Here is a 16,895-nt window from a genome sequence, read left to right on the forward strand (position 1 = left end):
TTAAAAGCCATATATAAGGTGGGGTCAGATGACAAGCAATTTTCCCACGATGTGATTACCACAAGATATGATCCATTTAGAACAGGACTTCTTAATAGATTCTATGTGTGATGGATCCCATGGCAACCATGCTGCTGGCACACCAGTGCCCTGGTTTAGGTGTAAGTGACAAATCTATGGGCTGGCTACCAGAGCTGAGCTTTGGGCTCTCCTTTCCTCCTGTGCTCCTATTCCCAGCCTCATTTCTTGGGTTGGGCAAACCGTAGTTCACTGTTACAATGAAATTGCCTGAATAATGGTTCGTGCAAACCATAGTATACCTTCCAACCAGAATCAAAAGCCATGATTTGAAGTGGGTTTCCAAATCTGTTTACGAGGGTAAACTATAGCTTGCCAAGTTTGGATGTAATGGCAAACTGTGTTTTTTCCAAACCAAAAAGCGAGAGAGGGTATTGGAGCATGTGAGAGGAGGGGGAGGAGGGAATGTGCAAGTCTGAGGCTCAGCCCCAACCATCAATCCAAGTTTTAGCTATTACATCCCAACTGACCCACTCTGTGGTGGGAAAACACAGTGGCCATTGCATTAGTTGTAGTTCCTATAGCTGGGCCCCATCATGACATAACTGTAAGTATCCCTTCCCCTAAATTCTCTTTTACTTGCTTAATGATACAGATCTGTTCCCCTTGATGTATTTTGCATGTTAGTTCATGGATTTTTATCTTCATGCCAAATTCCAAAGCACAATGTATAATTTTAGAGAACCTGATGAGAACATTGTTTGTTTATGTTTAAATTTCAGCTATTTGAATTCTGCAGAGGGTGTGCTGTGGAACAGAGCAGATGTTCCCAATTGTAGATCAGTCTGGTATCGATTATATGCATCTGTGACACATGATGCTAACTGTTTCCGTCTTGTTCAAATGAAGGTTTTATTGCAAATCTCACAATTCAGCGCCAGTTCTTCCCAAATGAAGAAGACGAGACAGGAGCTGCCAAGGCATTAATGCGCTTGCAGGACACATACAAGCTGGACTCTGAAACAATTTCGAAAGGAGAATTTCCAGGTAAGGCTACTTGACAGCATTATTAAACACATGGGTTCTTTATGGTTTGGTTCCCTATTTAATGCCAATAACAATTGTGTAAGCCATGAAACCTTAATGTTGTTTTCTACTTTGGGGGCTCATCTACAACAAACAGGATATTCTGCTATGAAAGCGGTATATAAAAGGCAGGAGCCACACTACTGATTTATAGTGGTATTGAAGTGCACTGACAACTGTTGGGGCCCATTGACACATACCGTATACCACTTTCATACTGCTGTATGCTGCTTGGTGTGACTCCTGCCTTTTATATACCGCTTTCATAGTGGAATATCATGGGTTGGATCCAGGATCTGCCTTCCGGTAAGGTGCGTTTGCCCAATTTGGGGAGACCTACTCTATCCCCACACCCCAGCTTACTCCCATTTAGCAGTGTCCTCCAATGCTCTGTGTAGCATTTTCAGAGGGCTGGAGGTTCTGCCATTTGGGAAGTTGCCCGCTTGCATGTGCTTAAATCTAGAGCCAACCTGCTGTACCTCCTCTGATACTGTGACAGTTTTTCTGCATTTCCAAACCTGCGCTTTAGCCATGAGAACTTTTGTAATCTCCAGAGATTTCAGAAAAGCCTATGCGTTCATATCTATGGCATCGTCATCAGAGAGCTGCAGAAACAGGTCTGGGAATGTGCCATGCTCTTCGTCATAAGAGTTTGCTGTTCCAAACCTATATCTGGTTTGTTAAGATGGATTCTGTTTGCTAGTACAAAACACTGTTATAGAGCTATTTCAGTTCAAGCTGGCATGCTGGCTCAATACTGCTGGACTAGAGGACATTTTAAGATCACCACGTAGCATTTCAGAAAGAACAAGTGCTTGGCAAGCTGAATATTAACACTCTGGGGTATACTGAGTTTCATATGTTCTTAAAAGCATTTAAAACATGAGAAATAACTCACATAGGCTTCATCTTGACTATAAACACATTTGCTTGTTTCATTTATTTAAACACTTCATATGCTGCCTTTACAGCTAGAGCCCTTTGAAAGTGGCTTTCACACACAGAAATCTGAACAAATAACCCATTTCCCATTTCAATATTATTGGACTGAAATACAATATAAGTAATAAAAGCTAGCATTTGGTTTTTTAAATCATGTTAACGTGGGGTTTGTTCATGTTCCCCCTTTTGCTTCTCTCTCTCATACTGAGGGCAGTGAGCACTGCATCAGAGGGTATCACTGCTTTTGGTCTTCATGAAATTTGCTTTACACGTTCATGTCAGGAAAAAATTCTGAAAAAATTCAGTGGCATCGTCTCTCCTTGAATGCTCATTTCTTTACTCTGAATGGCAGAAGGGAAAGAAAATGTATTCTTTCCCAACCACCATTCTTTGTCTTCCTGCCCCATGTCTATAAGGCTGAGGTAAAGAGGGCAGCCCAACTCCCAACTTGGGTAGCAGAATGTTTGCACCTGCTGTTGCCATGTTCCATGTTTTGAATAATTTTCTCCTTGGGGAGGGAGACAGGATTTCCACTTAGCTTTTTAAGTGTAGGTGTTGGCTGTGGGATCTCTTTCTATGTTTGTTTTTAGTTTAAAAAATGCCCATACACTTGCAGCAGCATAAGATTCTTTACAAAGAGCCTGGCAGCCTTTCCTGATCTCTCATGTGGCCATGTGATATTGCCATTTCTCGTTGGCATTCAGGAAGAGCTGCAGGGCTGGAGAAGCCTCTTTAGAAAGAATGGAACTTTAGAAAAACCCTGTTCTTGCTTGCAGAGAGGCATTCAGGAACTCGTGCTGGACTGCAGAAGCCTCTCTGTAGAGTTTCAGGTTACTGCAAGTGTACAGGGTGTTTTTAAAGTTACAAAATAGAAGATCTCTCAACTACCTTTTAAACATAAAAAGCTATTTGGAGACCCTGTCCCCCTCCCCAAGGAGATTTTTTTTAAGTCTCTCCCACCCCGTGAAAGAGGCCAAAAACACAGTGCCTCTTTTACAGGGAGAGAAAAAAGATGCAAAAATAGGAGGCAGGGTTCAACACAACACTACTTTTAATACATAGTTAATGCTTGCATTTCTCAATTCAGGAACCAGGTACCAATCTGCCCTGACAGTGGACGACTGCTTTGGCATGGGGAAAACAGCTTACAATGATGGAGATTATTACCACACAGTGCTATGGATGCAGCAAGCGTTGAGACAACACGATGATGGTGAAGAGGCAGTCGTCACTAAGGCAGAGATCCTGGACTACCTCAGTTATGCCGTCTTTCAGCTTGGTGACATACACAGGGCTATGGAGCTCACGCGGCGGCTGGTTTCCCTTGGTAAGAAGGACAAGTCTGCATTCTTCCCATCATCAAATGTCTTGGAAAGCAACTCAAGATTCAAAGAATCTAGCATACTTTGAAGGTGGATCGGGTGCCTCCCTAGAGCAGGAGGCTGTGTATGAGGTTTGGTCCCAATCCTGCAAACCCCCAAGGGTTTATTTGTGCCACCCTCATTTGGTACACCCAGGATTTACCCTCCTCTGAGTGTAATCATGAGCATTTTGATGGTGAATGGGGTGCCTCCTGAGTCGGAGAGGCTGTGTGTGAAGTCTGGACCCCATCCTGCAAACCCCCAAGGGTTCATTTGTGTCAGACCCTTTTTGGTGCATCTGGGATTTCTCGCCTTGTAGCCCCTGCTTCTATATAATGAATGGGTGAAACAGCGCCACTGCTCAGGCAGGAGAACTGCAGCGGGACACGGCGTCAGGGGGTGGGGATCTTATTAGCCTGGTTATGTGCTGATGCATCGTGGACTTTCTAAACGCCATTGTGGGCTAAAGTAACATCCGAACGTGGCCAGTGAATGTGCAACAAGAATGTGCTGCGTGCAGCCTAACTGGGTTGTTGGTGGATTTTCTGCCAACTAATTTTTTTTCAACAGTGTAGAGTTGTTGTTGTTGTTGTTGTTGTTGTTGTTGTTGTTGTTATTATTATCCCACCTTTTGCCCAGTGCTGGGCCTCAAGGCGGCATTACAAAATTTATAACATATACATTTAAAACCTATAAATAGGAATATACAAAAGTAAAAAATATATTAAATATGTTCCAATATTAAAACATTTAAACACTGAGATTAGTATTTGTATTTAGTTCAGAGTCACAATAATTCAACTTTTATCTCCTGGTGCTTAGGAAGAGCATACATTTAAAGCACAATTACATAAAAGTTCATTGCTGAATCTGAGAGTGGCAGCTACTTTTTCTCAAGTTCCTTTCCTGTGGTTTCTTTCTTGGCTTTTCCTGATATCTCACACCTGCTATTTGCTGACTATTATGACTGTCCCCTAAAGTGTGTCTGCGTAAAGTGATCCTTGCCTAGTTTAAACTTTTTAAGCTCTTTGAGGTGTTATGCTCTAGCATATGTTAATATTTTACACCCAATATAAAAGTGAATGTCAGTGTGATCGCCTGTACCAGGATTTCTGCATTTTTCTAGAAAGCACAATTCATCAACATCACCACACGTTTGGACAGATATGGCAAACTCCTTTCAGAAGCATATGATGGTGCTGGCAGGTTAGCAGACGCTGAAGGTTTCGTGACATCTGGTACCACTCAGTGGAGTTAGTCACTTGGATTAAAGTTCAGTTTACCCAGCTTGGAACAACAATTCACTCTATTTCTGCCAGCAATCATTTAAGTTGAACCTCATTCTATTTTTCAATGGGTGATTTTCTCTCTCTTTTAATTTTACAAAAACAGACTTCCTTCCAGGCTTAAATGACCATAAAACATATTCTGTATATATCAAAAGCATCAATTGTCTACCCAGTCAACTCCATCCCTCCTATGGACTTCCTCAATTAGCTCATCCATTTTCTGCCAAGTTTAAACACTTCCAACAGCCTTTCCCTTGTTGTGGGAGATTGAAGTCTTTCCTCAATTATTGCCCAGACTCTTTTTTGCTTCAATTAATAAGCTTGATACTAATAACCTTATAAATCCTGGCAAATTGGTGTCTGTTAAATTTAAAAAAAAACCATTAAAGGATTGAAACTAATTATACAACCAGTCATGTTTAACATTTGATGTCGGTATATTTGTGCATATGGACACACTCCTCTAAGTGTCTTTATGTTTCAAACAATGTAAGTGATTAACTGATAACATCCTGTTGAGACTTGTTGGTGTTTAAATACTATCTAAGCATCATTGTGTATTGTATCTTACAGATTTGTGCTTAGTTGATCAACATATATTGGCCTATTCTTGATCTCTGATTAGTGTCCCAATATCCCTCTCTCACAGACACTTAGATTTAGGCCTTTTAGTATTTTCTTAATGGGTAATTCGATGTTGAGTCCTATAGGAATGATGATGTACTAATATTAAATTTTGTATTGAAGCATGTATCTGTTTTAAATATTGTAAGGCCACCTTGAGGCCCAGTATTGGGCAAAAGGCAGGAAATAATAATAATAATAATAATAATAATAATAATAATAATAATAATAATAATAATGCAGTTGTGCTTTTAATTCTTTTTAAGTCTTGTCCAACTTTCCCCATCCTGGTGCCTTCCAGATGTTTTGGACTTCAACTCTCATCAGCCCCAGTTAGCATAGGCAATGGTGGTCAAGAATGCTGGCAATTAGAGTTCAAAATGTTTGGAAGGCACCAGATTGGGGATTACTTGCTAGTCTATTTGCCCAAATCTGAAATCTTTTGAAATGATACCAAAGCATCCTGAGCCCTGGTGTTGATCTTTTCGTTTTCCTCCACTGTGCACATTCAAGAAAGAGAGGTTTACTTTCTTTAGTAGATGGTGCCCAGTTATGTATTCCATTACTAAGCTGGAATGTTCTGTTCAATAGTTCACCGTGAAAATGGTCTAACTCATGCTGGTTTTGTGGCAAAGAGATGCTATACATGGTGTTGCAGGGAATGATGCCCTTTATCATACTGAATGTTGCACTGAGAGGTTCATCAGATGAATGTTTTATCGAATGCTCGCTACTGCCCACTTACGGATGTGCGCATGTCCTTTAGATGATATCCGCCTTGCGTGTGCCTCCTGCTCCTTCTGCTCATTTTTCTGTCACAAAATAGACCCTTTTAATTCTGACTTTAAAAAAGACCAGAATGTGCCGCAATCTCCTGCTGTGTGCAGGAAAAGCAGCGCAATTAAAACAGCCCCTGAATGGGCCATGTGGTCTTTGTTTACTTCCTCTTTCCTCTCCCTTGAAAATTAGGAAGTAATGAGGGACAAACGCAGGGGCGGAAAAGCAATGGTAAGGAAACACGATGACGCTCTGAGAAATTTCTTCCATTTCTTACCTTAGTTTGTTTCAACCATAATCAAGTTGATAACTTTAATTGACTCCAGAAGACTCTGATTCTGTGTTTTTTAAAAGCAGCAGTATTGAAAGAAAGGAGGAGAGGATTCTTGCTTGCACAAAATAACTGGTATAATGTTGTTGGCTTGAAGGCACTGTATGCTTAGAAGGTTGGGATAGTGTAACTTACTTGTCTTCTCTCTCTCTCTCTCTCTCTCTTCTTTCCCAACTAAGATCCCAGTCATGAGAGGGCAGGCAGCAACATGCAATACTTTGAGAAGCTGCTGGAGAGTGAAAAAGAAGCGAAGCCATTCAATGAGACCTCAGACACAGTTGAGTCAGCATCATACGGTGGAATTTATGAAAGGCCCCAGGACTACTTGCCAGAGCGTGAGATCTATGAGGCCCTTTGCAGAGGAGAAGGTGTGAAAATGGTAAGAAAGAGAAAGAGAGTGAACCCCAAAGGCTACAGATTTAAACACTTGTGTATTAGTATTTGCTCTAAGAATGTATTCCCAAAACCAGTTGATACTTAACCTTGGCTTGTTATATATTTATTTTTATTTTATTTTTACACAATTTGCAGCGAAATTATCTGATCTTTCTGAGTCAAAATTCTGGTTCTACTATTTTGTTTTATATCAAAGGGCTGCCATTTCTGATCAAGAGTCACGTGTTTCTCCTTCCAAGTCATATCCAACAATTTACCTATAATTACAGTCTCAGCTGCCTTAACCAACCCTTCTGCTTCTGTTCATATCAATGGAAATTTCCTGTTACAAACTAAGATAATTTTTGCTGTTACTGAAAGATTCATAAGCAAGAAGAGTTTAACTTTCTTGTAAGAAATAATTTTCCAAGTGATTAAGATCCTATTATTACCTCATCCTTGTTACTTGTTGATAATGCTAGAATTTTGAACTTTTGACGTAACCACCAAATGTGGAACATATTAATCAGCCATCTAGTCCAGAGCTAGAGCAAATGGCGTCCCATGAGGGAGAACCCACCACCTCTCTTGCTAATTGGTTCTGTTGTCAAACAGCTCTTACTATCAAGAGGGTTCTCCTAATGTTCACTTGAAAGCCTCCTGTAACTTAAGCTCATTTGATCTCATCTTGTCCTCTGGGGGAGAAGAGAACCAGTCTTTTTTCTCTCTACTCTGTAGCAGTCTTCTCTGGTCTAATTAAAGTACAGCACCCAGAACTGGACACAGAACTTCAGTTGAGGCTGGACTAGTGCAGAATAAAGTGGAGCGATTACTTCTTGTGACTTGGAAACTGTGGTTTTGTTAATGCATCCTGAAATCGCATTAAGAGGGTTTTTCTTGCAGCTGCTGAGTCATGTTCAGCAGTAATAGGCTACAATCCCGAAGTCCATAGGAATTGCTGTCAGGTGTCTTCCTTCCTTCCTTCCTTCCTTCCTTCCTTCCTTCCTTCCTTCCCTAGTTGCGGAACTTTGCTTTCTCTCTAAATTTAATTTTCTTAGTTTCATCCCAGTTTTCCATACTGTCAAGGCAAGTTTTAATTATATTCCTATGTTCTGAAGTGCTAGCTTTACTCCCCAGTTATCTGCTATGAGCAAATTTGATTTTCTTTCCACCTCTTCATCTAAAACTTAGGGCATGTCTACACCAGAGGAGGGAAGGGGGAGGATCTCGTGATATGCTGATCGTGAGATCCTCCCCCTGGATTCACATGTGGCGCGCAACGTCCAGGGAGGAAGCAGGATGTTGCGCCCACCATTTTTTGCTGTGCTCCAACGAAAAAGTATTTTTTTTAAAAAAATAAAAGGCCCGACCCCGCTCCCCCCCACCCCCGATGGCCCTGGACTCTCCTGAGCCCGGCTCCTTCCCTCTGATGACCCCTACTACTCATGGGGAAGAGTGAAGAAGCCGGGATGGGTGGCCCGGGATCATGGGGAAAAACGCGAAAAAAGTGTATGGCAATATCCTGGGGAAATGGAGGGATCATCCCTCCCTGCTCCCAGGATCCCCTGTTCATCATGTGGATGCAGAGGGAAGATCCCTGGATGATCCCCGGGATATCGCCTGGTGTTGACTTGCCCTCTGATTCTAAGTCTTTCATAAAAAAATATTGGGCCCTGAGGCAGCCCACTGGAAGCCTCTCTCTAGTTTGATGAAAACTCATTGATGAGGGCACTCTGGATAGGACCCACTTGCAGCTCCAGAGTACGTGTGGCCCCTACTGCTGATGGCAGTGATGTATCACTTGTAAGGGCAAGCCCCCCAAATGACTGGAAACACAAGTTTCTGGAAGGGTTTCAGAACAAGTGTTTCTGGTCATTTAGCGGCTTGTACTCGGAAGTGCTACATCACTGCTGCCAGTGGTAAGGGCCAAACGCACACCAGGACCAGTGATCCTGGCCAGGGTGGTCTTACTCTCTGATTATAGCTTTCGAACCAGCTGTGAATCCATATCTACTCAATGAGCAGTATACTTCCAGCACCTAAATGCATTTATGTGATATATGTCATTCAATCTCTGTTCCGTGTACTTATGCGTTAGATAAGTTTATTGAACATAAAATTCAACATTCAAAATAGTGTATTTATCTCGATTTGTTCTTAGACACCTCGAAGACAAAAGAGGCTATTCTGTAGGTACCACAATGGAAACCGAAACCCGCACCTGCTTATAGCGCCTTTTAAAGAAGAAGATGAATGGGATAGTCCGCATATTGTCCGATACTACGATGTCTTATCTGATGAAGAAATAGAGAAGATTAAGGAGCTGGCTAAACCAAAAGTAAGTATCCCATTTCTTCAACCAACTGGTAAATATGACCTGTTAACTTGAGGTAGCATAGTTCAATGTCTTGGGGATGTCAGAAACCACCATTCTAGTTCTATGAGTGCGATTGCTGTAATATATTGAAAAAAAATTAATTCCAGCTCTTTATGTGGGATAGTTGGGGGCGCATTGCTTTCAACAGGTCTAGTGAGCCCAGATTCAAATCATTTCACTGGAGTTCTAGGCTGTTGTGCCTGATACAGCGTGACAGCCCCTGTAGGTAAATGAAGCTGCGGCAGGCTGTTGTGATGTGCGAACCGGCCCAGTTTGTCCTAACAAAGCCATTGAGTGAGACCATTTGTCTATCTGGCCTGGCTTTATCTACACTAAGTGGCAACTGCACACGGTCTCAGGCAGAGGCTTTTCATATCACCTCTTTCATATGGATTACCGTAAATGTCAGGAATTGAACTAGGACCCAGGGATTTCTTTCACTGAAGCATTTGTCTTCCGCTATGGCCCACTGAGTGATGACCCTTTACATGTTTTCAAAAGCGAGCTGTCTCCCCTCATAGCATTGAGGTGGAACGGTGCAGAGAGTTTGCGAACTGCAGTGTAACTGGGTGATGACTTCTTTAGCTACAAGGCTCTGGTACTGAAACTAACATTGCATTTACTGCTCATGTAGCTGTAACTCAAAGAAACGCAGGTTTGCAGGGTCAGTATAACTTCTGCATTTATTATAGATGTCACAACTCTTTGTTCTTCAGCCAGTTTGCTTTGGCTGAAATTCTTCTGCTTGCCCTGCAGCTTTCCCTTCTATAAACTTAGATATTTTCCTGATTCTTCACCATTACCTCACACATTTAAAAAAAAAGCATTGGAGGGAACTGAAAAGCAGCAACAGCAGGTGTGCTTTCCATGCATGTTGTTCAAAATAAAAGCTCAAAATAGACACATCTAGTTTTGACAAAGAATCCTTGTTTTAGATTCAACATGGGCCCAGTTTGGCTGTCAAGATATGCCAGGGTTCCAGACAGTGCTAGTGCATTTTGCCCAATCACTTCAGCTTGGCTCCTCCTGGTAGTGGGAGTGGCTACCGCTCCCCATTCAGGTTTGTTTATTATTGTAACATCCAAATGCAACATTCTGGCTTGTGTCTCCCAGAACAAGCCAGCATCAGAAGGTAAAACCAATGGCTTATGATTCTGATTTGTTTGGGGAAAGATAAGCCAGAACCCCTAGTTTGGTCATCACGATAAACAAACCATGATGTCCAAACCGGCCCGTGGTGTTTCACTGAGAGTTGCGCAGGAACTTCAAAAAAGAACAAACCTACATTTGAAGCAGAGATTCTTCAGACTCTGATTTGATGCGTTTAGGCAAACAATAGCATTACTCTTTTGAAAAACATTGGTTACAACCCTTCTAGACTGTATAAAGTGTTGTACTTGAAACCATGGTGATTTAGCCCGTTGGAATAAGGACTAAACTAAGGGGATAGTTGTGCTTAAAAGAAGCCATTTTACCATATTTATAAATGAAGCCCTGAGTAAAATGTATAGTGGAAGAACTCTTTTGGCATTAATGTTAATTGCACCAACTGTAGAAAATATGTAGTTTGTCTACCAAACACTTATCTGATTGGGTTGGGAAAGAATTTTATTTTCCATCTCTCACTTGCCACTTCTCTGTTAATCACCATATATAATATACACTCGAGTGTAGGGCACAATTACAGCAGAGATAACAGTCTGCCATTGACCAAACAGAATACCAGTTCATATTGTGATGTTGCCAGAGTTCTAAATATTATTATTATTATTATTATTGTTATTGTTATTGTTATTATTATTTATTGCATTTTTATATAGCCGAAGCTTCCTGGGCGGTTCACAGAAACTAAAACAATTCAAAGTATAAAACAAACAGTATAAAAACATGATATAAAATGCACATTAAAACGGATTAAAACGTACCATACATGAAATATAAATTCATAATCTTTATGAACTTCACAATTCGTCCCCTCCGCCCAGGTTGGAACCAACCCTGGGCTTCCCCTTGGTACCCTGGAACCTTAAAAACAACCTTTCAGTGGTGTTGGCTTAACTCTAAGATTAGTGTCCAGGATTTGGACCCTCCCCCCAAAGATGAAAATTTAATATTAGAAGGAGCAATCAACATTATAAGTCAGTTTAGAACTCTTAGGGGGAAATGAGCCTTTTTCAGCAGTGCCCTAATGATGCTCATAGTCGACAACCCACATTCAAATTGAGCTGAGGGGAGTTCACTTATCACTAATTAATATAAGAATATATGAGGTAGCTTGTTTGGAACAATTGAAGCCCACAAACAGGAACCTTATGGCAAGTATCAGTCAACTGCAGGCATAATGAGGAATTTAGAATTCTTTTACTGCAAGCAATACTTTATTGTACAATTAATGTTCAGCAGGCTGAGTTTCCAGCTACGATTTGTGGAGCAAGAGCAATGCAACAGAATTCTGGCACTTTGTTGTGCCAAAAGCTCCATTCCAAGAAAAGAAAATTAGTGGGTGGGTTAAAAGGCAAATGAGAAAATATGGAGGAAAGTATTATCAAACACGGGACGGAAAAATGACAAGGTGGAGAATAATTCTTGCTGAAGTGTCGATTTGAATGGCTAGGTAAACATCTGGCTAAGTAAGGTTAAGTAAACTAAACCTAAGAAAACTTAGCCAAATGTTGTTGATTTAAATAAGTGTTTGTGGAAAACACATTATAACTGCTGGACAGCAACATGTTTTACTGGAGGGTTTGTTTAAGGAGCAATGGGAGCTAGTGAGCCAGGGCCCCATCAGTATCAACCAAGATGGACCACTGTCAAGACCCCTGTTCTTAACTAGCGTTCCCTACACTCACCCTTCCTAGCACTAGTTTAGCAACTGGGGGCAAGATTCGGTCTTTCAACGGCCAGATTTGATTTAAACTCTGCTCACACCTTCAGAGATCCTAGGTTTTACCTCTTGTTTTACTAGTAAAGTCCATTGTATGGGTGTATTAGAAATGCCAGGGAATCTCTGTGGGATCCATGTTTTCGAAGGGCTCTTCTCTCCCTGCTTCAGTGGGGAGGGCTCTGACCCCTCCCTGCCTGGGCTGAGACAGTGGGATCTGTGCTTTCAGAAGTGGACAGTCCTCAGTGGGAGATGTCAAGGCCTGCGTGAGGAGAGGTTGGGGGCTGCAGGTTGGCCACTTCTGATCTAGCATAACTCCAAAACTGACTACAAATAAATAGGTGGTTCCCTTACTTCTTATATACAGTCATTTTCTTTCTGCTTTCTGCATCATATTGACTAGGGCAAGATTTAAGGTGGAAACGTATGCTTGTTTAGACATAACAAAGTAACTGCCTGCTGGGGAATGCTGGAAGTTGCATTAGTTTGTTCTGTCTAAACATGCATAAGATTGTGCCCTTAATCACCAGGAGTTTGGTACAACTGAAAGTTGAAGGCATTTGTTTTGTTTTTAGAACCTGGTCCTTAGGCAGTATGATTTACATACATTTTATAAAGGGGCCATGGGATAAATGTATGTTTGCCAGTAATGCAGTATATCCTCTTTCACAGAGTACAGAATAAACTCCAGCCAAACCATACCATTTTTACACAAGTGTTTAGAGAGCATTCATACGGCCCCTAGGCAGCGTCTGGGTAGCCATGGGATACTTCGGATTCCTGGATCCAAGGTTGTAGACAGTGCTCCGACCTCGGATCTAGGAGTCCAAGCTCCACCCACTCTCCCCCACCCCCTTGCAGCAGGCATGGAGAGAACCACATTGGTCACCTTTATGAGCTCGGAAGCATGAGCTCGGAGAGGAGGGAAGGGGGGGGAAGCATGGATACAAGCTATCCCCAACCTCTGTCCCTCCCCCTCCCCAGTGCCTGTCTAACTGAAATACAGAGTGCAGGGAGTGCAAAGATCACTTCTGCACTGCTCCCGCTGTGCAAAGGATTCCCATCAGCCTTTGAATTTGGAGACTAACGGGAATCCCGATAGGATTATGCCCGTAACCCAATATAGGAATGCGAAGGTTATGAATGAAAGACAAAAGGTGAAACGTACAGTATATTTTTTTAATGTAATCTTGGTGCTACTTCCGTTATTAAACGCTTCATTTCTTTTGATACAGTTGGCAAGAGCTACTGTACGCGATCCCAAGACAGGTGTGCTCACTGTAGCCAGCTACAGGGTGTCTAAAAGGTAAGTTGTCTGAGAATCATCATCATTCTCTTGTTCTTACCAATTAAAACTTGAAAAGGTCTGGATTTTTACATTTTGCATTGGACCCTCCCCACTCCTAAATCTGTACAAATATTCAAAACCCATAGAAGCCACAGGTCTAGGATTCAAAGGGCTGTCTGAAATGTTTAGGCCGCTTTGGTTTGGGCTTGGGGTTTTGCTGCATTTATTATTTTTACTGACCTGTGCTTTTAAATAACTTTTTATGCTACTGTCAGATAATGGTGTGATTTTGGTTTTAAATTGTATTTTATATTTTTATGATAATGTAAGTTGCCATTTATTTATTTATTTATTTATAATATTTATATACTGCTCCCTATCCAAAGATTTTGTAGCGGTGAACAAATAGAATAAAAGAAAAACAAAACACCATTATACAAATAACATTTTTAAAAGAACAAGTTTCAGATAAAACTGTGGCTGGTTGTTCAGGGAAAGCTTCCCAGAAGAACAATATTTTCAGGAGGTGCTGAAAGCAATGTCTAAGAACCTTCTCCAGGTGCCTACTCCAAGGGAAGCTCGGAGGACGACAACAAGGGAGAGGGCCTTCTCAGTGGTGGCCCCCCATTTATGGATCTATCTCCCAGACAAGGCCCACCTGGCGCCAACATTCTTATGTTTCAGCACCAGGTCAAGACTTTTCTCTTCTCCCAGGCATTTAATACCATATGCTGAGTTTGTAATTGGCCCCAGATCTGCTGAGAGTTTATAGTTGTTTTAAGTGTGTGTGTGTGTTTAAATGTTGTGCTTTTATGGTTTTAAATTTTGTATATTGATTTTTAAGGTTCAGCATTTTTAATCTTTTTAATCCGCCTGGAAAGCTTCGGCTATGGGGCGGTATATAAATGTAATAAATAATAATGATACAATGTTGGTGCCTGCCTGACATCCAAAGGCAGGGAATTACATAGGAAGGGGCCACCACACTTGTAAAGGCTATGCCCTACAAAGAGACCTATTAATAAGTGTATGTATGTATAAACAAATATTGTCCCTTTCTGCCCCCACTCCAACTATTAGCAAAATAGTTAGGGAAATCTTGTGCTTGGTTTCACAATGTTTGTGGAGGGTTTTCTAACTCCTGTATATACTCTTCTTTTCTGCAAGTTCATGGCTGGAGGAAGAAGATGATGTGGTTGTCGCCAAAGTGAATCATCGAATGGAGCAAATTACAGGATTAACAGTAAAGACGGCTGAATTATTGCAGGCAAGTACAAAAGGGCATTACAAGTTTTCCTTCTGTTTTTATAGGAAAGTTAGCGCTGCTGTATTTCATCCAAAGGGGGTTGAATAAATTCCTGGAGGAGAAGGCTATCAGTGGCTACTAGTCCTGATGGCTATGTGTTACCTTCGGTAAGCCACGTGGGCAGGAGGGTGCCTTTTAATTTTTGTGAACCGCCCAGAGAGCTTCAGCTATTTGGCGGTATAAAAATGTAATAAATAAATAAATAAATAAATAAATAATCCTGCTTGTGCTTTTCTGGTCAACAGATGGTTGGCCGCTCTGTGGACCCTTAGTCTGATCCAGCATGGCTCTTCTTATGTTCTTCTCTTCATGCTCCAATTTATGAAGCAGAACTGCGTGGAGTTCATTAACTCTATGGCCTGATGAATTACAAAATGGAAGATAGCAAAAAAGAAGGAGCGGTTATGTTCATTTCTTGATTGTCGATTGAAAACTTTATAAATTAAAGCTTGTTTTTTTAATGGGAACTGCTGGTGATATAACTTCCCAGGAAGCTCCAGCTGTCCGTGAAGCAGCCCTGCACATAAATTATGGCCATGATCGGATTCTGTACAGATTTTGAGCTCCAAAGAATTTCTATATTGTTCTAAATCTGATGAGTTCAGCTCAGTTCAATGGACTGGAGTACCAGATATTAAGTAATCTTGTAGTTTCTGGCAGATAGAACACAGGTCAAAGAGCTGAAGTTTTGGACATCTGCACGAATGGGACCTGCTAATGTGTTGAATGATAGAAATGATATCTCTTCCAGTTGCTATTTTTGACATCTGTCCAGGACAAAAATGTGCTAAAACTCACAGTCAAAAACAAGCCAATTTTGCTTTATGGAACTTTCTCCCTCATCCCATGCCACATCTCCCAACTGCCTGTCTGCTATTTCCTCTCTCTCCTTTGCTGCTCATATTCAGTCAGTCACTAAGTCATGTCACTTCTCCTTTACAACATTACAAAAAAAGATAGCGCTTCCTTGTCTGTCTCCTTGGCAAAAACTTTGGTTCACATCCTGGCCATCTCTTGGCTTGACTACTGCCACCTTCTCTCTAGTTTTCTGTTGTCTTGCCTTCATTCCTCACCTTGATACAACACTCTGTTGCCCAAATCTGCTACCTCTCTTGTCTCTCTGTTCACCAGGATGACCTTCCTTAAATCCCTGCACTAATGGATTGCCTTTCCATTCCTTGATCTAGCAGAAGCTTTTCATGGACTTGCCCACCCTCCCCTTATTTATTTGCTTTTATATCTTGATATATTCCGGCCTGTGACCTGTTTTCTTGCACTCTGTAAATCTTCATGTAGATCGATGGCACTATATAAATAATTATGAGAGTGATTATGATGTCATAAGGAGGATCTAGCTTTTTTTTCTTTTGACTTGCAGAAGAAATATTTTATTTCCTTATATTAAATTTTGCTAAAGAAATTTCATTTTTCCCCACACCTTAGGTTGCTAATTATGGTATGGGAGGACAATACGAGCCACACTTTGACTTCTCAAGGGTAAGGTGCTTAACCTCAGTTATTTTCTGCGCTACTGTTGAATGTATCTGATATGGTACAGCTCAAACTAGAGGTGATGGAGGTTCATAATTAGCTCTGATATATATTTTCTTTCCTCAGAAGTGACTATGGGCCAGATTTGGATCAGGCCTGCAATGCTGGGGAAGGCAGGGTGGAGGACTTAACGCCTTTCTCTCCCCATTTTCCAGATTTAAATTGCCTCCAACAACAATCCCTAGTAACTATAAGTAGGAAACTACAATAAGGGGACTGTTCTTCAGGGAAACAGTCTGTGTGGGGATTCTGCCTTAAAGGCAGCCTAAAAATAATTGTAAATAAATAGAAATAAAACGTACATCCCCCAGGGCCAGAGCTCTGATCCATCTTCCTCTCCGCTGACGGATGCTTTGAGCAAAGAAAATGACACACAGACCCATGTCGCCATAGGTACTACAACTACAGAATACCCATCAAAGTTTGTTTCAGCAAATTGCCTAGTGGGATATATTGGAAGCTAGGCCATATTGTGTCAGATATTTAGGGAGAACAATCTAAGGCCCAGACCATACGTTATGAGAAAGCTGTGGCCGTTACTGAGCGAACTCTCCTTCCATGTCTCCCTGTTAATTTTTAACAAAATGTTATCAGGAGATATATCTATATAGAGATATAGATATATCTTTAAGATTCATAACATGATGTCATGGCATTTCCCCACTGCCTGCGAATAGCAGCCCATGTAA

At 41.3% G+C, this 16,895-nt stretch overlaps 1 protein-coding gene across 4 annotated transcripts in view; it reads left to right on the forward strand.

The window, feature by feature from the left end:
• P4HA2 (prolyl 4-hydroxylase subunit alpha 2) overlaps window positions 1-16,895 on the forward strand; it is a 97,580-nt gene that overhangs the window by 24,014 nt on the left and 56,671 nt on the right. For all 4 annotated transcript variants that reach the window (XR_010025206.1, XM_063120704.1, XM_063120705.1 and 1 more), the window contains 7 exons: window positions 928-1,065; window positions 3,134-3,373; window positions 6,608-6,807; window positions 8,965-9,141; window positions 13,297-13,367; window positions 14,517-14,616; window positions 16,099-16,152. Coding sequence is in view for 3 of the 4 variants with exons in the window: in XM_063120704.1 (XP_062976774.1) it covers window positions 928-1,065; window positions 3,134-3,373; window positions 6,608-6,807; window positions 8,965-9,141; window positions 13,297-13,367; window positions 14,517-14,616; window positions 16,099-16,152 (980 nt within the window). In the remaining variant the exon portion in view is untranslated. The remainder of the gene's footprint in view (window positions 1-927; window positions 1,066-3,133; window positions 3,374-6,607; window positions 6,808-8,964; window positions 9,142-13,296; window positions 13,368-14,516; window positions 14,617-16,098; window positions 16,153-16,895) is intronic.

This window comes from Elgaria multicarinata, chromosome 3 (assembly GCF_023053635.1).
Source record: "Elgaria multicarinata webbii isolate HBS135686 ecotype San Diego chromosome 3, rElgMul1.1.pri, whole genome shotgun sequence".
In the NCBI taxonomy this organism is placed as follows: domain Eukaryota; kingdom Metazoa; phylum Chordata; class Lepidosauria; order Squamata; family Anguidae; genus Elgaria; species Elgaria multicarinata.